Below are 24864 nucleotides of genomic sequence, written 5' to 3' on the forward strand. Positions count from 1 at the left end.
CCCGGGGGCCACACTTGCCGGGTCCTCACGTGCGAAGCCCAGCCCCTGCTTCCTCTCTGCCACGAGGCCCCTGACCACGTGGTTCCATCGTGTGGGCCGAAGGCCCGGCCCACCTGCCAGCTTTGCCGTCCGTGCCCGCAGCCCCGGAGTCAGGCCTCTGAGCTGTGGGCACAGAGGGACCGTCAGGGCGCCACAGCACGGGCTGGGGTCCGGGCTCCACGCCTGCCGGCCCCCGGCTGCTCCCTGCCTCGGCTTCCCCGTCTGCAGCGGCACTGGCCTCCCGAGACACGCCGGCCAGGCAGGTCACCAGCGCAGAGGGCTCAGCACGGGCCCTCTGGCCACGGCACCGCACCCACGCGCCCGGGTGGGTGGCCCGGCCCGTGGGCTGGGGCCGTGCAGGTGACGACGGACACGTGAGTCGTCCCTCCGGCGGGCCAGGCTCTCAGAAGCTCGGGGCCACGCCCCGAGGGCCGCCGCCCTGAGACCAGGCTGGGTGGTGCTGGCCCGGGATCACGCACGGTCTCCCGGTCGTGCCAGCTGCTCCGCGGACCCCCGTGCCGTTCGCGAGGGTAGCCTGGCTGGCGGGCAGCGGGGCGCGGGCCCCAGCCACCGGCGACGTGGCCCTGTGGGGAAGGCTGCAGACGTGGGGCAGCGACAGCGCGTGTGGACGGACCGGCCGCCCTCCCGTCTCCCGCGCCCCCGTCGCAGACGTTTCCAGATGCTGCGGTCCTGTAAGACGTGCTCACCTCGGTGCCCGAATGAGTCCTCTGTTCACACAGCCTGGCTCACTGGGGGGACTGGTCACAAGTCCGTTGATAACGGGGGCGAGTCAGTCCGTAAGAGGCGGTCCGATGGCGCTCAGCGCACGGCAGGCTGCTGCCTCACTCTGAACGGTGTGCTGAGGGGGTCCAGGGGGCGCCCGCCGTCAGGAGCTGTGTTCCTGGTCTTGTGCTTCGTGAGGAGCTTCTGTTGTGTTGTTTGTTTGAACCCAAAGAGTGGGAAGATAGGAAAGTAATGGACGTAGGACGGGGTCGGGGGCGCCGGGTGGCTCGGTCTGCTAAGCGTCCAGCTCTTGACTTCAGCTCATGATCTCATGGTTCATGAGTTCGAGTCCCGTGTCAGGCTCTGTGCTGAGCGTGCAGAGCCTGCTTGGGATTCTCTCTCCCTCGCTCCCTCGCCTCCTGCCCCTCGTCCACTCCAGTGCACGTGCGTGCATGCTCTGTCTCTCTCTTTCTCTCTCTTTCAAAATAAATAAATAAACTTAACAAAAGGCAGCGTAAACAGGCAGAGTCACGTGGGGAACACAGCGACCCGAGGTGGCCTGCATCACGAGTGAGCTCTGCATGAGGACTGGGGACCAGAGACCCGGCTCCCGTAAGAACGCAGAGCCCCCAACCAAGAAACCCCGTCCGCCCTGAGCACCCCGCCGCTACTGAGTGATGCACGGTAGCCCCTGGGTGATAGAATAATGTGCTAGAGAGAGAGAGAGAGAGGGAGAGAGAGAGAGGGAGAGAGAGAGAATGAGCGGGGGAGGGGCAGAGGGAGAGAGAAGCCCAAGCAGGCTCCGCGCTGTCAGCACAGAGCCCGACAGAGGGCTCGAACCCACAGCTGTGAGATCGCGACCTGAGCTCAAGTCAGGGGTCGGGCGCCCAACCAACCGAGCCCACCCAGGTGCCCCGGTAACGTGCGATTTTTAGCTACAGATTACACAGTGACAAAGCATTACATCGTAGGCGTACCTGTGCAGAAAGGGGAATTGCATGGAAACGAGGACACTGAGGAAGCACAGGACTCAGCGGCTCATTTCCGTCACCTGTCACTGGGTCCCTTTTTTGAGCCTCAGAGGTGGGGGCCAGGTGGGCTGGGCGGCCACGCGGTTCCCGGGAGCTGACTCGGGGCTCCGCTCGCATCGCCCCGGGAGCCGTGGCTGCTCCTCCCACGCGGCTTTCTCCCCGCCGGCCTCCCCTGCGGCCAGGTCCTCGGTGACCCCCGGGTGTTTGTCCTCAGTCGGGGCCACGTTTGAGTCACCTAGAGGCCTTTGTAGAAAAAGCTGATGGTGTGGGCTCCGCCCCTGGAAAGCCGGCTCTAGGTCTGAGCACTGGCCTTGGGAATTTCTTACCAGTGATGGTTCATGTTGTTCCAGATGATTCCAGCGTGCAGACAGAACGCTGCCCTTGATGAACGAATCATTGCCTCGCTCATTCCGTACTGAGTGAATGTCAGAGTTTGTGGCGGTACAGCCTCAGCCCTCGATTCTAGGTAGAACAGTCCAAGAGCCTGCAGTCCTTCCTCACATTGCTTGGTTTCCAGAAACCTCCCCCTATAGGCCTGTTTCGGACACGCTCCCCTTCATCTGGTTCCTCTTAGCATTGGCTCCGAGCTGGGGCTGGGCTCTTCTAGATGTGTGCTCCCCTGTGTCCTTGCTTCCCAGGCTGGGCCTGAGGATGCTGTCCTTGATCTGACACACTGAGCTTGTGGTCCCCTAGGACCCTGGCGTCTCTTTCACAGCACAGCTCTTAAGCCAGACCTTTCACTTCTGTGCTTTCTGTTCTTCCTCGTGGGATTGTATGTTGTTAGTTTTCAGCTTTTCCATCTTGTTGAGAACTTCTGCATCTTTGTTCTTTTGTTGAAGATTTTGGCTCTTTCCTAGCTGAGTGGCAGACTTAGCTATCATAAACACGTTCGTCCCATTTCTTCGTTGAGGCCGCCGATAAAAGTAACGGTGGCTGCACAGCCACCATCAGGCCCTTTGTCCTTGTTGGTCCTGGGCCGGGGCGTCCGGTCAGCTCACGGTCCTGCTCAGGGTTCTCAGCCCGGCCTTGTGTCGTCTTGTCCCTGGACTGTCAGGAGAGGCCAGGCCCACGCGTCGCCCTGTCCCCTGAACAGTCGGCGTAGTAAGCCTTTCCACAGACGGAATCATGCCATATACTCCACGGGCTTTTATGGTGCTGGGTGTTTTTTGTTTTTGTTTTTTTTTTGTTTTTTTGTTTTTTTGTTTTTTTTTTACCGAACTTGGGGTAAATTTTATACACGGAAACACCAAGGCACGCAGACTTTCATCTTTCTTGGCGGGTCAGTTGCAAGATGTGTTTTGATCACGCCAGCGTTTCCGCAAACCGCCCCCGCTGCCATTCTGTGCGGCTGGAGCCCCGCAGCCGCGCAGGGGTGGGGCGTTCAGGGATCCGCAGGCACGCTGCTGCATCCTGTCGTGGGGGCGGAGGGCCTCGAGAGAAACGTGCTCGTGCACAGATGTGGTCGAGCCGAGCGTGTCGCACGGAGACGCTGTTCCCTGCCCTGTGGACGCTTGTCCCTGGAGCTGAGCCGCCCAGCGGGCACCACCTCCCTGCGGGGAGCAGGGCTGCACGGTGGGCCCGGTTCTCGCGGCCCGCAGGTCCCGGCAGGCAGCCTGGCAGGGGAGCCGGGTGGGAATCCAGGGGTGCCTTTTCCTCCTTCGTGCTGGGGCAGGAAGGGTGTGGGCACGGCCCCGGTAGCACGTGCTGCTGAGCCGGAAGGTGCCGGAAGGCATGCTGAGTGCTAAAGGTGTTCGGCCGAGTAAGTCAAATGTCCCGCGGGGGCGACGGCATCCGTTGCAGAGGCTAACGGCAGAAAAGAGGAATCAGTCAAGCTTTTCGAATGTATCTGTTAGGAAGGAGATTGCGGTGATAAAGAGTTGGAGACCACAGCGCATCCAAGGACCTCTTGGTGGTGATCCCAGCACAGCCATTTCTGGGCTTGGGGAGAAGGGCACTGGTATTTCCAAGGCTCCTTCGAATTAGGGTCACATCACCGACTTTTTTCTTTTTAGAGATTCTCAGTGATGGATCTCAGACTTCTGTATAATTTTAATAGCTTGGAAGTTTTACCTTTGAAGACAGTCCCCCCCCCCCCCCCCCCCCGCCTTTCCTTCTCAGCTTGGAGCAGGACCAGGCCGGCACTGAAGGCCGTGTTTGCATCTGCCGCTGCGTTCCTTGCCTTCTCGCTCCCCGTTGCTGGGGGGGGTAGCTCCGCGTCCGAGACGATGAACTTGGCGGCACCTGGGTCGGCGGCTCCAGGCCTTCTGTGGATGCTGGGTTCCCCTGGCAGCCCTTTCCTGCCGAGCCCGAGCCCCGGGCAGGACCTACAGGCGCTCCCTGGGGATCCGGAGAGGCTAGGAGAGCCCTGTGCGTTTTTGAGATTCCATACACGAGAGCTGTCATTCTCGGAAATAAATCACGACCGTTAGGAAGCAGGGCACAAGGGGAGACAGGAGCGTCCCTCCTCGAAGCCCTGCGGGGCAGCCGGCTCAGGCAAGCACCTTGCTTGCAGTGTGAACGGCAGCCTGTCAGAGCGTGAGTTGGAGAGGCTGTTGTGCAGGAGTGCAGGTGCACTGCGGCCAACGGCCCCATCGAGCATCCCCTGCATCAGGGCGTGGACAGGACCCAGGCCCGCGGCTCCATGGGGCCGTTTCCTGGGCCCCACCTGCCTCAGCCAAGCAGCGACGCACAGGCCTGCTTCTCAGGGGTGGGTTTGTTAATTGAGGGGAAAAGAAAAGAGGCCCTAATAGGCGCTAAGAATTAAGTGCCTTAAAGATGGGTGTAAAATGGAAACAGGGCTGCACAGTGAAACCCAGATCAGTCGTCAAGGTGGAAGGGGAGCACGAAAGATGGTTCGGGTGGTGAATTTTTTGTTCTGTGTGTCTTCCCACGGTGAAAAGAATTAGAGAAAGTTAAAGGGGAGTAATTTTTCTTACCATGTGTCCTTCCTGCGTGTCTCGATTTAATCGTGGGTGCGCGTGTGCGTGTGTATGCGTATGTGTGTGGATACGGTGTTGCTTCAGGGGTTTCAAACTGTGAAGTCCCTCCCTCCCCTGAACTTCCGGGACTGGTGGGGTCTCCGAGGGTGGTGTGCGTCCGTGCGTGTGTGCGAGTGCACACGCACAATGAGCCGAGCAACTACAGATGTGGGGCGCGTGTCACGGCCTCAGAAACCTAATTAGTGCTGCAGTTTTGAAGCCATTTCCAGGAGGGTCCTATTTAGAAAGAAACTGAGGAATTTAAGGCGCGTGTAGCCCACACACATCATTTGGGCCCAGGAGAGAGCAGGCCATGGAAGGATGACTGTGCATGTCCACATGTGTGTGCACACGTGTGCATGCACCTGTTTTCACACGCACACGCCTGTTCGCTGTGTGCGCCCATGTGCTCACGCGTTCATGCACCTATTTTCACACACACATACCTGTTCACTCTGTGTGCCCATGTGCTCAAGTCTGCATGTGCCTGTTTTCACACACACACACACACACACACACACCTGTTTACTGTGTGCCCACGTGCTCACGCGTTCATGCACCTGTTTTCACATGCACACACCCGTTCATTCTGTGCCCACGTGCTCACGCGTGCATGCGCGTTTTCACACGCACACACCTGTTCACTCTGTGCGCCCACGTGCTCACGCGTTCATGCACCCGTTTTCACACGCACACAGCTGTTCACTCTGTGCGCCCACGTGCTCACACGTGCACGCACCCGTTTTCACACGCACACAGCTGTTCACTCTGTGCGCCCATGTGCTCACGCGTGCACGCACCTGTTTTCACACGCACACAGCTGTTCACTTGTGCACCCACGCATGGGCGTGTTTTTGCACGCACCCACCTGTTCACGTGTGCACATGTGTGACTGTGGCAGGAATTACTGCCTCACGTGGCACTGGATATGTGGACGCAGGGTGGGGACCGAGGCGCGCTTCCTGGGGGCCGTGCAGGTCTGGCCGCTCTGCGCCAGGACCGTGCTTCGGGACAGGGTGCCCTGGCGGGAGGTCACAGCTGCAGCCCCCGCAGGCAGGAGACCAGCGGTACCCCTCGGAGCCTGTTTCTCAGCTGCAGACGCTATTAGCCTGGTGGTCAAGGTTACAGGCAGCTGTTTATGGAGGCACATCAGGCCCGGAACTCAGAACCCATCGCCCTCCGTGTAAGCCTAATCAAGTGCTCAGGGCAGGCTGCCCACCGAGGAGGTGTGGCTCGTGGGGCAGGTGGCTGGGGACGTGCAGGCACCCTTCGTGCCCGGTGGGTGTGGCCTGTGGGAGGTCCACTTCTAGGTGAAACGCCTATGAGTAAAGTCGGAGATGGGACTGAAGGGCCCGGGAGCGGAGACCCGAGTCCTGCTTCCCTGGGGCCCCGGGGCGGCCCCTCTGTGCCTGCTTTCGGTCTGGATGCCCTGAAGCTGGGCAGCCTTGAGTGACCCCACTGGCTTGGTGGGGGCAGCTGTAGATACAGAGGTCGCAGCGGGTTGGGCCTTCTCCACGGTGACCCGGGGGTCCCCAGCCCTGTACCTGAGGAAGCTCCCTAAGAAAAGCGCTCCAGGGGTCATGACCACGGTCTCCTGGTTCGAAGCATCACCTGGCTCCTGGGCTGCTCTCCTGCCCCCTCCTTTGACCTCAGATGGTCAGCGTCCCCACTCTGAACTGCCCTCCCCCTCCTGCGGTCGGAAGGCTTTCGGGAAGGAGTTCCTTTGCTCCGTGACTGGCTTCCTGTGACAACAGCTCTGCCCCCGCCCCCACGATGGCTTTGATGGCCTTTGATGACCTGTGTGTCATGTCACGTGCGCCTCGTGTTTTAGTGTCTTGCTCAGAGGTTCTGGAGGTTCGGTTGTGGTGTTTTGTCAGCCCTTCTGGGAGCGTCAAGTTCGGGGACTTCGACAGATGTGCTTTGCACCTCCCGCAGAGGTGCAACATCAGTTTGCACCGGCCCCCTGTTCCAACTTAGGAATTTGACTAATGGTCTTCGGCGTGTGTTTTCATAAATCCGTGTCCCTTTCACACAGGAGAGACGAGGCCCCAGCCCCCGGCATTTCTCTCTTTGAAAATTTGAAAGTGATTGTGGCATCCTGAGCATCAGTCCGAATCGAACCAAGGCCACCAGGTTTCCGTACGTTTACTCTCCCGTTAAGTGCCCTTTTGTCCAGAGATTCCCAGGGCTGCTCGGCGCCCTTCCGAGCAGGACGCAACATACCCGACTTGGCTTCAGGGTTAGCATTTTGGAGCCGACAGGAATCTGAACGCTTATCCCCGCTCCGTCTTACCCCCTCACCCGTTCTGCACATCACGACATGCCAGTCACGTTTTTTATGTGGACGTCATCCTTGAAAATGGCTTAAGAGTGGCTCACCACCTCCTAACTGAAAATGAACATTTGGTACTGTTCCCCTTCACAGCTGTGTGAAAACGCGTCCTGTGAGGGGCGCCTTCCTGCTTCCGTGAAGATCCCTTTGAAATACTTTTTTTTTTTTTTTAATGCCCATTCGATGGGATTCCTGAGTCTTAGAAAATGTTTAAAGAACGTATTTTTGCAAATAGATCCCTAGATTCCACTGGAATGTGTAAGTCTCTAAAAATTCTTTCTCCAAGACCAGCCGTATCTAACCCTTGTTAGAACACCTGACATCATAACCCACCTCCACTGTGACGGGGCTCCAGGGAGATAAAATCCCTCTGGTGGTGTGTCCGTGATGCATTTGTCCGCTGTACTTCGGGAAGTTTTAAGACATCCAGACACATCGGTGGACCTTCCAAACGTTGACTTGCGTCTTTCAGTATGTCCGAAGTCATCCTTGCAAATGTAAAACGGAATTTTTCTCAAGTCGGATTGAGTCGCCTTGGGTTGTGGTCTAGTCTGACTCGGCAGAAGCGTTAGCACCTGGGGTCCAAAGGTCACGGAGCCCAGCTCCCAGCTGGTGGTGATTCCCAGTGCAGCCTGGCCGGGGACGAGGCAGGCCTGCCGGTGACAGGGCGTCCACGCACACACTGCTTGTCTCTCTTGCAGGAGCATGGCAGGTGGGAACTCTAGCTGCAGGGCTCGGGGTCCCCGTCCCGGGTGCCCTCCTTCTCTTGGACACCCGTCCTGGGAAAGGCAGGGACGGATAGCTTCGCTTACCCTCCCTTCTCATGCCTCTGAAGGGAAGCTTCTGGTGTCGAGGTTGTGGACTTGAACATTGGACCTTATGAGAGACAGTCAAGGGACCCTTTCTGGATCAGTCTGAAGTCAGCCCGTAGCGTAGACGTTTCTGAGGCGGCCGCGGGATCCCGTGGGCAAGGTGAGCGGTGTCCCGGCCCAGCCTCTGTGTTGGCCACAGGCTGCATGTCAGTCTGTCCGGGTCTTTTTGCCTAAGCCCACAGGATCCCTAAACGTGCCTTCAGTTAGTTCTTTGACAGTCATGGGAAGCCTTGTGCTATTAGTGAGTGCTTATTTCTCGCTTTTTGATGTAACTAGTTGTCCTCTGTTGACTAGTAACTGTGTAGTCACAGCTAACTAGACTTTATTTCTGCTTATAGTCTATTGAGTCACATAATCAGTTGAAGAAAGAGACCCCACCCCGCACACTGTCCTTTGGCCCTTATATTTGGTCCACTCTTGATGGCGCTGTGGGGGGGGGTGCGCAGCCAGGCTCCAGAATCACGCAGTCTTGCTGAGGACCAGCGCACCCGGTGCGCGAGGGCCACAGGGCCTTTGAGCGTGCTGCTCTGGGTGTTCTCGTTCTGTTCTGATGAGAGATGGTAACTTCACGTTTTACATTTTGGTCCTCCAGGGGGAAAGCCTCACCGCTGCTGCTTTTCCGAAGAGGTAGCTTCGACTGTGCTCTCCAACGGAGACCGGACTCCCGCACCTGGAAGTAAGGCGTCAGAGACACATAGCGGTGAGCCCGGCACGGGGAGCGCAGCTTCTGCGTCCGCACTTGGAAACAGGAGCAGAGACGCCTGCAAGAGAGCAGAGCAGCCGAGGTTTTCTGTGGACCTAAAGATGCCCGCGTTTCACCCAAAGCGGGAGGTCCCCACCCCCAGGGACACTGCAGACTTCCCTTCGCTTTCGGACCAGACTTTTCCAGAAGGAGATCCGCGGCTCTCGCCCGAGAGCCCGGCTCGCCACCCGAAAGACAAGCTGCCTGACTTGCACACTAAGGAACACGCTGGGGGCGGACGGAGGGGGCCGGCCGCAGACCTGACCCCGCTGGACCTCAGCGACAGGTCGACCCGGGACGACCCCGGCCGTAAGGAGCTGGCCTCCTCCCTGCAGGCCGCGCTGGCCGTCCACCCGTGCCCTTACTGCAGCCACAAGACGTACTACCCCGAGGTCCTGTGGATGCACAAACGTGTCTGGCACAAGGTCAGCTGCAGCTCCGTGACCCCCCAGTGGATTCCTCCCAACGGTTACAAGAGCATCAGGAACAACTTGGTTTTCCTTGCCCGGAGCGGACGCACGGGGCCCCCGCCTGCCCTCGGGGGCAAAGAGTGCCAGCCCCTGCCCATCGCTCGGTTCACGCGCACTCAGGTACCGGGAGGGGCGCCGGGGCCCAGAGGCGGTTCCTCGCCCCTGGGCGTGACCACGAAAGCCGCTCACCTGCCTAAGAGCAAGGACGGCCACTCCGGGGGCCCCTGTGCGCTTTGGGCGGCCGGCCCCGAAGGGCACCGACAGGCCAGGCCTGGCCACCACGGCCCCGAGCAGCACGGCGCCCCCACGCAGCTGCCCCTGCCCAAGCCCAGGCAGGAGGCCGGCCCCCGGCCGGGGCCCGCGGCGGGCGGCGGTGGCTTCAGCCGAAGCGCCACCCCGACGCCCTCAGTCATCGCCCGGGCAGGCGCCCAGCCCCCCACCGGCAGCAGGCCGGGGGACAAGTGCGGCATCCCCCCCGCGGGGGCCGGCCTCGGTCCCCCAAATAAGCACAGTGCCCCGGACCCCCCGAAAGCCAAATTCGGCCCTCAGCCTCAGGGCCAGCTGCACGTGAAAGGCGACGGGACCCCCGCTCTACCTCCCCGCGAGCCCCCCTCCAAGGCGGGCCAGGAGCTGCGGCCGCCGGCCAGCTGTGGAGCGGGCCCCGGGGGGACCGCGGCCTCGCCGGGCCAGCCCCCGCTGCACACCAGCAAGCAGGAGCCCGCGTCCGACGGCCACGAGAAGCGCCTGGACATCCTTAATATCTTTAAGACGTACATTCCAAAGGACTTTGCTTCCCTCTACCAGAGCTGGGGTGCCAACGGCCCTGCACTAGAGCACAGAGGTAAGACGCGCGGGCCCCTTCCCAACCCCCGTGTGAGCATTGTCACTAGGTCCTGGGCCGGCCTCTGGAGGAGCCTCCCCTTAGGAGGTGGGGACGCCGCCTGCCCGGCTGTGAGGCTGTGATCGCAGAACAGAGAGGGCGGGGCACGTGTGTGCTTCCCTCCGCCCCCCCCCCCCCCCAGCCCTGCCCGCTAGGGTGCACGTGCCTGGTGCTGTGGGCATTATTTACCTGCCGCCCCCTTCTGGGCTTCCCTCCTGGTGATGTAAGTTGGAAATGCTGAAGTTGGACAGGGGCGGGCAGCCTTGATGCCCCTCACGCCCTTTGTCTTTTCATTTTATTTTTATTTTTATTTTTTAAGGAAGCCCTGTGCCCAGCATGAGGCTTGAACTCACGCCCCCCCGAGATCAAGAGTCACACGCTCTACCGACTGAGCCTGCCAGGCACCCCTTCCTTTGTCATTTCAAACAAAAAATCAGTAGCTGTTCATTGTCCCTTTTCTTTCAAAAGATAAGAGATAAGATTGTTCATTTAAAGTGAGTAGTTAAAAAAACTTTTTTTTAACGCTTATTATTGAGAGACAGAGAGAGACAAGGCACAAGCAAGAGAGGGCCAGAGAGGGGGAGACACAGAATCTGAGGCAGGCTCCAGGCTCTGAGCTGTCAGCACAGAGCCCGACGTGGGGGGCTCGAACTCCCAAGCCGCGAGATCTTGATCTGAGCCGACGTCAGACGTTTAACCAACTAAGCCACCCAGGCGCCCGTGAAAGTGACTATTTTAAGTTTTATTTCTGCACGTAATTAAAAAATACGTATCAGGTCACTGGCATTAGTGAGCAAAGCCCTGCAGAGTATGAAGGTACCATGTAACGTTTGGGGGACGGGCTTGTGCTGAGATTCCAGAAGAGACAAGCCTTCAGTGGCCGTCTTCCTTTCCTGCCAGTGTCTGGGTACCGACACCTCCTCGTAAGGGTAATCAGGAACAACTGCCGAACACACGGGTAGGATGCCCTCGTTCCTGATCGTGAACTGCAGGTAGCTGTCACTTAACACTGGGGAATCTGAGTACTTGCTTTCAAGCACCCGTAGCTGGGCTTTCAGAGAGCCGTGCAGAGCTCTGTCGGTCCGTTCATTGCCCGTCTTTGAATTGCGCATCGTGCACCTCTAACTGAAGTAGGCCAGCGTCAGAAAAGACCTTTTAGATCTGGCCCCTCAAATCCCAGAAGCTGGAAGCACTTATGGGGGGGGCGTGGTTCAGGTTTCGTGGCAGCTGGGTCAACAGTGATGCCCCCCGAGTCTGCTGTGTGACGTCTGTGTGGTCGTGGGTGCCTGGCCGGCAAATGTGGGTCTCTTCCCCAAGTTCCTGGTTTTCCCTGGGACTTGGGAGCCCGTCCAGATCCGCAGGCACCCTGGGGCCATCTTGGAATGACGGACCGTGCCTTCGGCTCAGGAGGAAAACTAATGTGTTCCACGGCTCACTGATGTGGCCGGTGGAGTCCGTGGTGGAGGCTGACATCTGTTTCTGCGTGCCCAGAGCCAGTGCTTCTGGTGAGCTTCCTAGAGTGAAGCTAGCGGCCTGGGTGCCCAGAGATCGTTGAGACAGACACACTGCGTGCCCAGGAGCTTACAGGGCCCAGTGAACACCCTGTGTCTGTGCACGATTCTCCTCCCTGCCGGCACAGGTGCTCTGAGCTCAGGGCGTAGCTCTGAGCACTTGCCCTCTGGTACCAGGTGGTAGAACAGAACGCAGATACTGTGTGGCTTAGCGTTTAATTTTTGTGTAATGTTTATTTTTGAGAGAGAGAGAGAAAGAGAGAGAGCGAGCGCCAGTGAGTGGGGGAGGGGCAGAGAGAGAGGGAGACACAGAATCCGAAGCAGGCTCCGGGCTCTGAGCTCTCAGCACAGAGCCCGACGCGGGGCCCGAACCCACGAACGGTGAGATCATGACATGAGCCGAAGTCGGACGCTTAACCTACTGAGCCACCCAGGCGCCCCACATTTTTACATGTTAGATCTCAGTTACGCGAGCTTCTCACAATCTCAGTGGTGTTTTCCAGCATTGTAGGTGATGTGCTATGAAATGGAAGAATAATATATTGGTTGACCTTCAGACCTGGTGGCAACCCCATTTCTTATTTTGTTTTATTTATTTATTTATGTATGTATGTATGTATGTATGTATGTATGTATGTATGTTTATTTATTTTTGAGACAGAGAGAGAGAGAGAGCATGAACAGGGGAGGGTCAGAGAAAGAGGGAGACACAGAATCTGAAACAGGCTCCAGGCTCTGAGCTGTCAGCACAGAGCCTGACGCGGGGCTCGAACTCATGGACCGTGAGATCATGACCTGAGCCGAAGTTGGACGTTTAACAGACTGAGCCACCCAGGCGCCCCGGCAACCCCATTTCTTTAAGGTTTGGGTTTTCTCGGATCCCAAAGCCGAGAAGTTTTAGGCACCAGGTGGTGGGTGACTCCCAGTGGGGACCTGTGTTCTTGGGCGTCCAGTCCTTACCTGTGACGGCAGCCTCCAGTGCCATGAGCCAGAGGCTTGCACCGCTATTTCCGTGACCTCCCCTCGTGCCCAGACCTGTAACGCATCATGTACTGCACCTGCCAGTCACGCCTAGCGAGTTGTATTCCTGCCTCCGTAAAGACCCTTAGTGTTGCCTGTGGGTCTGTGTTGTTATTGTCTCCCCACCCCCACAAAAAGAGTGGAAGGAGAAGTGAGTTTTAAGGTAAGGTTTTGAGAATTTCAGATGACAAAATTTGAAGTATGTGGTAGCCTGAAATGTCTTCCTTTTCATTAAAAAGTAAAAAAAAAGTTTTTAAAATTTTTAATGTTTATTTATTTTGAGAGAGAGAAAGCAAGCAGAGGAAAGGCAGAGAGAGAGGGAGGCACAGAATCCAAAATGGGCTCCAGGAACTGAGCTGTCAGCACAGAGCCTGACGCGGGGCTCAAACCCACGAACTGTGAGATCATGACCTGAGCCGAAGTTGGATGCTTAACTGACTGAGCCACCCAGGTGCCCCTTAAAACTTTTAAAATAAATGGTTTTAAGGTTTTTGGGGCAGAGAGAGAGAGAGAGAGAGAGAGAGAGAGAGAATCCCAAACAGGCTCCACACTGGAGCCTGACGTGGGGCTTGATCTCACGATCCCAGGATCATGACCTGAGTCTAAATTAAGAGTCGGACGCTCAACTGAACCACCCGGGTACCCTCAAATATTTATCTTTTAAATACGAAAAATGCTAAGTTGTCCATAAACCACATGCCTTCCTGGATTCCTTGCTCTTGGCAGTGTGTGCCCTGAGACGTAGTCAGGTGTCAGTCAGCAGCTTTGGGGGGTTTAAGTTGACCCCGATTTGGGTTTCCTAAGGGGAGTGTTTTAAACTAGCTGTAGTTCCTCAGGAAGTGCATTCTTAGAACCATGGATTCCCAGGTTAGGGAAGTACTGAGATCGGTTCGTCTGGGTCCCTTGACTGGTGTCTGTGTGGTGGCCTCACACTTTGACAGGATGCCCAGGGCAGGGCCCATGCTCCCCTGCACGGCCCTGCCCTCTGGGACCCCCCCCTTGGGCTCCTCCCCTGCATGGCCCTGCCCTCTGGGACCCCCCCTTGGGCTCCTCCCCTGCATGGCCCTGCCCTCTGGGACTCCCCACCCCCTTTGGGCTCCTCCCCTGCAAGGCCCTGCCCTCTGGGACCCCCCCACCCCCTCGGGCTCTTCCCCTGCATGGCCCTGCCCTGTGGGACCCCGCCCCCACCCGGGCTCCTCCCCTGCAAGGCCCTGCCCTCTGGGACTCCCCACCCCCTTTGGGCTCCTCCCCTGCAAGGCCCTGCCCTCTGGGACCCCCGCCCCACCCCGGGCTCCTCCCCTGCACGGCCCTGTCCGCTGGGTGCCCCCTCGGGCTCCTGTCACAACTGCAGGGCCAGCCCCAGCTCTCCCGCACGAAGGCCTGTTGAATCTTCCACGCACCTCTCTGGGCCTGCTCCGCGCCCTTCCCGGGACCCCTTCCTTGGCGGCCCCTCCGGCGCCCTCGCTGGCTCCTTTCCCTTCCTTGAGTGTTCACGTATGGCTCTCGGAGTGACGCAGCGGAAGGGGATGAGCAGGCCCGGCGCGGTCCGACGGCGAACAGAGTATTGGTGTTTCCCGTTAGGGAGGCTGTACTCCTGCGGCGGCGGCCCAGGGAGGAGCGCCGCGCCCCCAGATTACATTCCTGACACGTGGCCGAAGGTGCCGGTGACGAAAGCTTCGGGTGTCTGTCCTGCACCCGTCGCTGGACACTCGTTGCTCTCGTGGGCTGTCCGGTCGGGTTTTGCGTCACGAGTCTAGAATCTTTCATCCATCTTTGTGCAGAACGGTCTCTCCGGCTTGTCTTACCCTCCGAGTCTGTCTGCACGTTTTGGGTGGCATTTTGTGGTCTGATGCCTCTGCCGCGCACCTTCCGCACACGGGCCCTCGGTGAACGTACCGCCGGGCACCACCTGCGGTGGTGACGCAGCAAGTCTCCCGAAGGAAGAGCGACCCATCTGTGTCGGCCTGCAACGTTTGTGGCCGCCAGTGGGACGCGGGTTTTTCAGCGCTTGCGATCTGTGCACACAGAAAACGCTGCTGTCAGGAGATGCCCCTAAGGAACGGGTCTCTTCCTAAAAAGTAAAAACTTCTCGGAAGTTAGCAAAGAGGATCCTCAGAGACCTTTCCCCTCTGCGTGTTTTGACGGAATGGTTGTGTGTGTGTGTGTGTGTGTGTGTGTGTGTGTGTGTGTAAATGAACATCCCGGAGGCCCCGCCAGGAGAGGAAGGATGTCATGTGACGATAGTGATTGTCACTTCCCGGAGGGACTCACGCTAGCCCTTCAGGTGGGAAACACTCTGCGTGTTCCGGAATCGTTCCACAGCGTGGCCGTGGGGGCTGGACGCCTCTGTCCATGTCGTAGGAGTGCTTTTGATGGCAGAGTAGGAATAAAATAATAAATTGCCTGTGTTTTCACACTTCGTGGCCAGTCTGTATTATCTGATAATACAGATTTTAGAAAAAAACACGAAGACAAGAGAAAGATTATTCTAGGTAGAAAAATATGGACGTTGAGTCAGGTCTCTCTTATTGGGGCTTAAAACCATTACATACACCGAGGACACGCAGACGTGGTGACAGAAGTCTTGTGCTTCCTGTGTTTGACTCTTGGTAGAGTCTCTAGAATCTTTCCCGTCTCCTTTCCTCCTTACAGGTGGGCGGGTATGCTGGGGTCTCTGGAGCAGAGTCTGCCCGGGCCTCCGGAAGGTTCCTCTCTCCCTTTGGCTCGGGTCTACTTTCTCACACACTGTCAGTTTCTAGGTCAGACTGTCAGGGCTCTTTGCTCACCAGGCAGTCTTTAATTCCAAGGAAGTTTATAACCTTTGGATCAGCTCAGAATTTTGGAGTAGCTTGGGCATTATTATTGACCCTAAAGGGAACGGGTCTCTTCCTAAAAAGTAAAACGATGCGGCCAGACGCCCGGGAGAACAGCATGTGTGTGTCCGTGAGTGCGTGTGCGTACTTAATTCAAGGAAATCAGGTCGGCTGAACACAAGTGCTGTGTGGTTTTTTTTTCCTGCTACTTTAGATAGGAAATCCGCAGCTAAAAGATTTACCTACAAAAAGGTACTGTAATGACTTAGTGCTTGAAGACGCAGGTGCCGTGTTCATCGTTATCATTCGCTATCCTGTGTAGGCATCGTTAGAATCGCCTCGAACTTGCCATCCCGTTACACATGGGAGATTCCACACGACCAAAGTGATTGTCAGAGAAGGTTCTCGTGGGGCTCGACTGGGTGGTCAAGGAGAAGGAGTGGGTGACAGAATTGCTTTAGACGTTGAGTTTTTTCTGGGCCAAACTCAGAGGGAGGAAAGCAGTTCTAACAAGGCATGTGTAGTTGGCCGTTGGCAGAAGTCGATGGTGGGGATGCTTCCACGCTGGCTGTGTGTTCTCAGAACTGCGTGTGTGGGCCGTCTGTCCTGCTCTTGGGTCCAGGACGTGCACAGCCATCAGGGACGGCGTCTGGGGACACACAGTGGCAGTAAGGCGACGGCCAGCACCCGAGGTCGCTCTGGCTGTACTGTGCTTCCCACGTTGACAGCGGCTGGGGCGTCCTGTCGACCTCGGTCAGTGCTCTTTCCTTGGTGACCGTGGGATGGATGTGGGCCAAAGTGTGTCATCTTATTGTCGCGTTCCTGAATGAGGAAGTGGGGAATTGAGAACTCTGCGGGCAAGTTCTTAAATTGCTCGAAGACCCGTGTGGATGTCTTGCCGAGTGAGAGCTGTGACTTGATGTGCCTGCCAGCGCGTGCCTGTCTCTGACGATCATCCCCTCGCACGTCATCCGCGGCATCGAAGTGATCGTGTGTCCTGTTTCTCTGTTGAGGCACTCTGAATTCGGGCAGCAGCGAGAGTTTGCTTTGAGCTAATTTGATTGAGACCATCTGTCATCCTTTTCACTTGGCTTTTGCGCTCACATATCAGACTTCAGGTCCGGAAACGCCCGGCTGCGTGGGCGTCCTTTGACATCACGTGCTGCTCCAGGAGGGACTTTCTCGTTGCTGTTTCTGTTTTCTGTGTTGCCGCCAGGTTGAGCCCCGTGAGGAGAGTCGGGGAGAACCGGGGAGAGTCGGGGAGAACCGGGGAGAGTCGGGGAGAACCGGGGAGAGTCGGGGAGAACCGGGGAGAGTCGGGGAGAACCGGGGAGAGTCGGGGAGAACCGGGGAGAGTAGGGGAGAACCAGGGGAGAGTAAGGGAGAACCGGGGAGAGTAGGGGAGAGTCAGGGAGAATAGGGGAGAACCGGGTAGAGTCGGGGAGAACCGGGGAGAGTCGGGGAGAACCGGGGAGAGTCGGGGAGAACCGGGGAGAACCGGGGAGAACCGGGGAGAACCGGGGAGAGTCGGGGAGAGTCGGGGAGAGTCGGGGAGAACCGGGGAGAGTCGGGGAGAACCGGGGAGAACCGGGGAGAACCGGGGAGAACCGGGGAGAACCGGGGAGAACCGGGGAGAGTCGGGGAGAACCGGGGAGAGTCGGGGAGAACCGGGGAGAGTCGGGGAGAGTCGGGGAGAACCGGGGAGAACCGGGGAGAGTCGGGGAGAACCGGGGAGAGTCGGGGAGAACCGGGGAGAGTCGGGGAGAACCGGGGAGAACCGGGGAGAGTCGGGGAGAACCGGGGAGAGTCGGGGAGAACCGGGGAGAGTCGGGGAGAACCGGGGAGAACCGGGGAGAGTCGGGGAGAACCGGGGAGAGTCGGGGAGAGTCGGGGAGAACCGGGGAGAGTCGGGGAGAACCGGGGAGAGTCGGGGAGAACCGGGGAGAGTCGGGGAGAACCGGGGAGAACCGGGGAGAACCGGGGAGAACCGGGGAGAGTCGGGGAGAACCGGGGAGAGTCGGGGAGAACCGGGGAGAGTCGGGGAGAACCGGGGAGAGTCGGGGAGAACCGGGGAGAACCGGGGAGAACCGGGGAGAGTCGGGGAGAACCGGGGAGAGTCGGGGAGAACCTGAGAAGGTCCTTGGGAGCCACTTCCCCTACGTGAGCTCTTAGCTTTTCTTCGGAGGGACGTCCCGTGGCAGGAAAGGCGCAGACAAGTGAGGGTCGTCTGCACCCCATTTCCCACGGAAGGGAATGTGGGGCTGGGGCCGTAAGTCCTGCGATTCCCAGGTGTCCCGTCCGTCTCGGCCCTGGAGGGCGTGTGTGGGCACAGGTGAGGGGCCGGTGGGCCGTGTCAGTGGCGCAGCGGGGATAGGCGACCAGGCCTGTGGCCTCACTGTCCCCAAGGCGCCAACCCCACCAGCCTGCCCAGGTTGCCGAGCGGCTGTGGATGGCGGGAGGGCATCTGGTCGCTTGGAGGCCCCGCTGGGGAGCAGGTGTCTGGGGCCGTGACTCTCGCTTCCTGCCGGTCCCACGTGTGGCCGGCTGGTGGCAGAGCCTGGGTGGTCGTCAGCTGGGCCTGTGGTGCCCCCTGTCACACCATTAGACCAATGATGCTTTCCTCTCGCCCCTGCCCTGCCACTGCCCCACCCGACACCACCCACGGCCACCGCCGCCCAGGGACGCTCCGGACGCAGGCCCGCCAGGGAGACTTCGCGTGCGTGGAGCGTGGGATGTGCTTCCAGCAGCCCGGTCACCTCAGGGCCCCCACGCGGGCCCACACAGGTACCCCACCTGCCACCGGGCCTGGGCCGCCCATGGACCCCAGGGAGGCGCTGGGGAGCCGAGCCGCCTCGACCGTGGCCGCAGACTCCGACACGAGAGGCGAGAGGTGACGCCTGGTCCCATTGGTCATGCGCCAGACTCTGCCGTCGGGCGCCCGGGGCGGTGCCCCCTTGGCATCTGAGTGTCTCATCGGAGACAAGCCTGTTTGCAGGTGTCCTGTTTCCATTAGAGAGCAGGGTCCTCGGAAACAAACATGCTAATGAATTCTGCCGCCACCAGCACACGATGTCACGGTGCCCCTGTCAGCATGCCACACGGCTGGGAGTTTGTCCTCCCTGGTGCTGACCGGCTGCCGCGGTGGGAACCCAGGGCCCCTCCCCCGGTCAGCGGTGTGCGGCCCTGGGACCGTGTGTCCCCAGCTCGCCTGAGACTGCGTGTGCCCAGAGCAGTGTGTGGGGACACCGCCCGGCACAGGGGGCGTGGGGTCTTTATCAGAAGTGTGAAGGACGCATGCACCAGCCATTGTGATGCCGAGTGACAGAGGCCAAATGGTGAGTGATGCGGGGGAGGGTCTGTTTGCACAGACCCTGGGAATTAGTCCTGGCAGTGGTGGCTTCCTTCGCCAGCGAGGTCGGGATTGCAGAGGGCAGCAGCCCCGGCAGCACTAGCCCGGTCTCTTCGAGTGAGTGTTGAAGGAAAATTGGTGTTTTCCGGCCACAGGCGAGGCGCTCGTGTCTCTTGTGTGAAAGCGCTTTATCATAACGGCCTCGTTGAACGCGGCGTCATGAAGAAGCGGGCACAGACCTGCGCTAACGCCTCCTTGTCCCTTGTCCCACAGCGGTGTTTGCACCTAACGGCCCCCGAAGTGCTGAAGCCCACGCCCCCTCCGCAGACGCCCCCAAACAAGTAGGTCTTCCGATTAACTGGATGTCGGGTTTCACTGCGGTGCTGGGAAGAGGCGTGCTGGGTGCTCCTCGCCAGGGCATCCGGCGCTTTCTTACGTCAAGTGTAAATAACGTTGCGTTGCTTTGATTCAGAGCACAGCCCTTCCAGGACAGTCTGTGGGCGATTGACAGACGCTGACGGTCGTCGTGGCCGTGAATTATGTGGACACAGCAGGTCCATGGCTCCTCTCGGTCTTGTTGGGGGTGAGGGAATTGGGGGAAACAGGTGGCGACTGGGCACACAAGAAACACATGCTTTTCTCCCCAGATGTTTTTGCATAAATTTGTTGGAGGACACATTTTGCCCTGTCCTTTTTCCACAGCAGTAGTTTTATACTCTCCATGAGCGGTGCTCTGCTGGGGGTGGTGCTCCTCGGCTGCGTCCTCTCCCTGAGGCGGTGCTCCTTCGGATAGCCCATGAGCGGTGCTCTGCTGGGGGTGGTGCTCCTCGGCTGTGTCCTCTCCCTGATGCGGTGCTCCTTCGGGTCCCCCGTGGGCAGTGCTCTGCTGGGGGTGGTGTTCCTCGGCCACATCCTCTCCCTGATGCGGTGCTCTGCTGGGGGTGGTGCTCCTCAGCTGTGTCCTCTCCCTGATGCGGTGCTCCTTCGGATAGCCCATGAGCGGTGCTCTGCTGGGGGTGGTGCTCCTTGGCTGTGTCCTCTCCCTGATGCGGTGCTCCTTCGGGTCCCCCGTGGGCAGTGCTCTGCTGGGGGTGGTGTTCCTCGGCCACATCCTCTCCCTGATGCGGTGCTCCTTCGGGTCCCCCGTGAGCGGTGCTCTGCTGGGGGTGGTGCTCCTCAGCTGCGTCCTCTCCCTGGTGCAGTGTTCCTTCGGATCCCCCGTGAGCGGTGCTCTGCTGGGGGTGGTGCTCCTCAGCTGCGTCCTCTCCCTGGTGCAGTGTTCCTTCGGATCCCCTGTGAGCGGTGCTCTGCTGAGGGTGGTGCTCCTCGGCTGCGTCCTCTCCCTGATGCGGTGCTCCTTCGGATCGCCCATGAGCGGTGCTCTGCTGGGGGTGGTGCTCCTCGGCTGCGTCCTCTCCCTGATGCGGTGCTCCTTCGGATCCCCCGTGAGCGGTGCTCTGCTGGGGGTGGTGCTCCTCAGCTGCGTCCTCTCCCTGAGGCGGTGCTCCTTCGGATAGCCCATGAGCGGTGCTCTGCTCGGGGTGGTGCTCCTCAGCTGCGTCCTCTCCCTGAGGCAGTGCTCCTTTGGATCACTCATGAGCGGTGCTCTGCTGGGGGTGGTGCTCCTTGGCTGTGTCCTCTCCCTGATGCGGTGCTCCTTCGGGTCCCCCGTGAGCGGTGCTCTGCTGGGGGTGGTGTTCCTTGGCTGCGTCCTCTCCCTGATGCAGTGCTCCTTCGGATCCCCCGTGAGCAGTGCTCTGCTGGGGGGTGGTGCTCCTTGGCTGCGTCCTCTCCCTGGTGCAGTGTTCCTTCGGATCCCCCGTGAGCGGTGCTCTGCTGGGGGTGGTGCTCCTCGGCTGTGTCCTCTCCCTGATGCGGTGCTCCTTCGGATCGCCCATGAGCGGTGCTCTGCTGAGGGTGGTGCTCCTCGGCTGCGTCCTCTCCCTGAGGCGGTGCTCCTTTGGATAGCCCATGAGCGGTGCTCTGCTGGGGGTGGTGCTCCTCGGCTGTGCCCTCTCCCTGGTGCGGTGCTCCTTCGGATCCCCCGTGGGCAGTGCTCTGCTGGGGGAGGTGCTCCTCAGCTGTGTCCTCTCCCTGAGGCGGTGCTCCTTCGGATAGCCCATGAGCGGTGCTCTGCTGGGCGCGGTGCTCCTCGGCTGTGCCCTCTCCCTGATGCGGTGCTCCTTCGGATCCCCCGTGAGCGGTGCTCTGCTGGGGGTGGTGCTCCTCGGCTGCGTCCTCTCCCTGATGCGGTACTCCTTCGGGTCCCCCGTGGGCAGTGCTCTGCTGGGGGTGGTGTTCCTCGGCCACATCCTCTCCCTGATGCGGTGCTCCTTCGGGTCCCCCGTGAGCGGTGCTCTGCTGGGGGTGGTGCTCCTCAGCTGCGTCCTCTCCCTGGTGCAGTGTTCCTTCGGATCCCCCGTGAGCGGTGCTCTGCTGGGGGTGGTGCTCCTCAGCTGCGTCCTCTCCCTGGTGCAGTGTTCCTTCGGATCCCCCGTGAGCGGTGCTCTGCTGGGGGTGGTGCTCCTCAGCTGCGTCCTCTCCCTGGTGCAGTGTTCCTTCGGATCCCCCGTGAGCGGTGCTCTGCTGGGGGTGGTGCTCCTCGGCTGCGTCCTCTCCCTGATGCGGTGCTCCTTCGGATCCCCCGTGAGCGGTGCTCTGCTGGGAGACACCACGGGCTGTCTTAGAAGGTCCCACGTCCTCACACCCTCCCCGTGGATGATTTGAGACCAGAGCAGGCGTCCACACCCTGTCGGGGACGGATCAAGCTCGTGGCCCCGGTCCCGTCTGTGGGACGTATGGCTGTTGAGATCGGTGACGGGGACTGAGGTGCCAAGGGCATCTCAAGAGCCTTTCTGGTCTGTTTCTCTGGAGGGGAAGGTTAGCAATGGAACAGCTTTACAGGGTCGCTGCTATAAGGACGGAACTGACCTTAGAATGGACGCTACCTCATCAGAGGTTTGTTTTTGTGTTTTCTGGCAATTTGAGAATTCCTAGCTGTTGCTCGGAGCCTTTTCTTGATGTCTTTGACAAAATGCCTTGTCACGTGTTACAGGTTTTTAGTAAGTGATCTCTGTCTCGATAAAACCTACAGTTCTAGCATGTACGGAACTTATGTCATGATGCTCTGACAGTTTATGAACTAGGTAACATCTCTCTGAATCCGGAATTAAAAGGTGTCCGTACACATGTGACCTCGGTCCGAATTAGGTAGCACTCTCCTTTTTAACAAATAAACCCCCTTGTGACAAGAGCCACCGCGATGTGTTTGTGGGATGAATAACAACAAAGTCGCACCGTAAGTGGAGAATTACATATCGAGATTGCACCTGGAGTCAGTCCAAAGTGTTCCTGTGCACATAGGTGACCCGCTAAATCTACCGAAGACGCGGCTTTTTGACGAGAGTGTCTGGCAAGGGGTGGGAAGCGCCAGGCACGTGTATGAATAACTCAGCGAGATTCTTCAGGAACGAATACACATGAGTTCGTTTGCTGCGTGTTGATTCTATTCAAGCCTCTTAAAAATGCTTCTGTCACGGGGAGAAATAGATCAACAAAGCAAATCCCTAAGACTGTACTTGAAGTTACTTCTGTGCCACTTGGAGTTGCGCTGAGAACTCCTAGCAGTTGTTCCTTCCTCATCCTTGATTGTGAGCGAGAAAAGATTTGTTTCTGTTGTTTCTTTGTCTCTGTAAACTCAGGTTCTGCTGCCTTACACTTACTACTAACCGACCTGGTGACTTCGGGTCCACGGAGGTGCAGGGCTGTGGTCTTAGGACCTGAGCAAGGCCCTCGGTGGATGAGCTGTCCTTCCCTCCAGCCTGGGGACAGCGCTCGCCCAGGCCGGTGACGCTGACGCCACAGTGATCTGCCTCTCCCACTGTGGCAGCTGGTTTGCGGTCATGGCCCCTGCTCGTCGGTTTTGTCCTCTGTTAGATTTAAAGGAGCTTTTGTTGACTAACCACTGAATGTTCTGGTTCTCTAAGGAAATTCCACTTCCTTAGCAAACTTTGGAATTTAAGAATTCCCAAGGAGATGTGTCTGCCAAGATAGTTGAAAACTACGTCGGTCCCAGAGGTTTAAGCCTTCGTATTTTTCTTATCCTGTAGCTTCCGTACTTTAAAAAAAAAAAATCACAATTGCTGCGCTAGATTTAGGGTATGCTACAGGTCCTGAGGCTGTCTGGAACAGGAGTCCTTCAACTTACCCAGTCGTGTTCTTTTTCACGTTGGGGCGTGCTTTGCTAACGTGAACTGATATATGAGTCCCGTTCTTCTCCTGGACACTTCAGAAACTGTGGATTATGGGTTTTGTTTTTGTTTGTTTGTGTTTTTAAATCCTGCACTGTCCTGTGTTCCTGCAGGAGTTCTATGATGTGACACAGTTAATGGACTTTTATAGATGCTCATCATGGATGCAAGTTCTGTTTTCAAATAGCCATTTACTCTTGGTTGACCGTGTTTCCTGAGCACCTACCACGTGCCAGGCTCTGTGACACAGAGATGACCCGCATACTGGGCAGACAAGGTGCTCCTCTGTTTCTTAAGGTGCAGGTGGTGGTTTAGACAAGAAAGCAAGGCAAGGGGGCCAGTCGGTGGGGGTCCTGGAACCCAGACTGGGGCATCTGGAAGGCCGTGCAGGGGCAGGGGCTGCCCGCAGGAGCCCCCCGGAGGGTCAGGAGCATGTTCCGTGAGAGGGGCCTGGGAAGTCCAGCAGGACTGGAGGACGGAGGGCGTCCTCTGGGCCCTGGGGAGCCCCGAGCGAAGATGGCATTGTCGGTGCTGTGTCTCGTGTTGCGACAGTTCTGGACAGGCGGCTGAGCACCGCTGTGGGGGTGCGGGGGCTGATCGGTGAGAGACACGGGGCCCTGAGGTCGGGTGCGGCTGGGAGAGAGCAGAAGGGTGTTCTCGGGCACCGCGGTGGGACGTGCGCAAAGGGAAGGGACCCAGGCGACCCTGGTTTTGGCCGCAGCCACCGGCTCTCAGGAGCAGGCCTGCCCGAGCCCGCAGCTTGGCAGCGAGAAGCCCGACGCAACTGGTTCCAGGTCACGTCTGAGCCAAGGTTGGGGTGCCTCCTGGGGCTCCCGCCAGGGATGTCCAGCAGGAGAGCCGAGTATGTGGGTCTGACTGGGGAGGAGGAGATGTGTGTTTAACAGCTTCCAGCATGGATGTTCGGCGCAGATCAGCCAACTCACTTTTGGGGAACTAGATGCCGTAGACGGTGGAGATACCGGGTTACGGAGAGCGGGGCTCTCCGCCTGACTCCACGCAGGTCCCGGTAAGGTCAGGACAGCAGCACGTACTGTGCTTGGGTGGGAGCGACCACGCCGGGGTAGAGAGTCACTTGTTACTGTCCGTTACTCCAGAAACGACCCCATCCCAGGTGACCGGAGGAGCCTCGGGGACGGGTGGGTGTGCGCTGCTCACGCACGTGGACCTGGGGATGCGCGCATTCACGCCCGTCGCCAATGAGCCTGCTCGCAGACCGTGCGAGGGAACCAACCTCGATGGCCGTTTTCTTCCCTTGGTGTCTCCCAGCTCTGTCGGAACCTTGGAAGGGCTCTTGTTCCGTCTCGCTTTGTTTCCCAGACCGGTCGTTCCTTAGACGGAGAATGTGTCGTTTGAGAAAAGCCTTGCCACGCCGACGTAGGGGCCTGGTTTGCGGCTCTGGGCTGGGAGGACCTCGTTTTACATCTGCCACCATACGCCGGCCGCCCTTGCTTTGCCTGTTAACGTCTGGGTTTTCTGTGTTAGGAGATTGTGACAAGTCCTAGCGTACTGTGCATCCGAGTGAACCGCTTAACAGGCGAGAGGTCCATATGCCAAAATGGGTCTGGTGCAGTTAGGTCAGAGTGAACGGAGACTCTGGGGAGAAGGGAAATCGTTTTCTTCTGCTGCGTGTTTGACAGCAGTCTGTTCCCCGCACGCACGCTGGTTAACGGGCCTTCGTTGCTCCCGTAGGCCAAGTGGCAAGGAGTCCCGGATCCTTAGAGGCTAAAGATGTGGGTTAAACGGAAGAGTTTCCAGGAGGAAGCTCGTGGTCGCGGGATCTGTTCTGCACGATCTTCCTTTGGCATCTGCTGTAGCGGGAGCCTGGGTTCTGGA

General features: G+C 58.8%; 1 protein-coding gene across 5 annotated transcripts in view; it reads left to right on the forward strand.

Annotated features, from left to right (window-relative positions):
- Positions 1-24864, forward strand: part of ZNF516 (zinc finger protein 516) — a 126936-nt gene that overhangs the window by 94273 nt on the left and 7799 nt on the right. For 3 of the 5 annotated variants that reach the window (XM_030336661.1, XM_030336662.1, XM_030336660.1), the window contains exons 3-4: positions 8568-10028; positions 19034-19101. In XM_030336661.1, the coding sequence (XP_030192521.1) occupies positions 8568-10028; positions 19034-19101 (1529 nt within the window). Of the gene's footprint in view, positions 1-8567; positions 10029-18090; positions 18196-19033; positions 19102-24864 lie in introns of all 5 variants that reach the window. The other 2 variants (XM_030336664.1, XM_030336663.1) reach the window with 2 other exon arrangements.

Source organism: Lynx canadensis, chromosome D3 (assembly GCF_007474595.2).
Source record: "Lynx canadensis isolate LIC74 chromosome D3, mLynCan4.pri.v2, whole genome shotgun sequence".
In the NCBI taxonomy this organism is placed as follows: Eukaryota; Metazoa; Chordata; class Mammalia; order Carnivora; family Felidae; genus Lynx; species Lynx canadensis.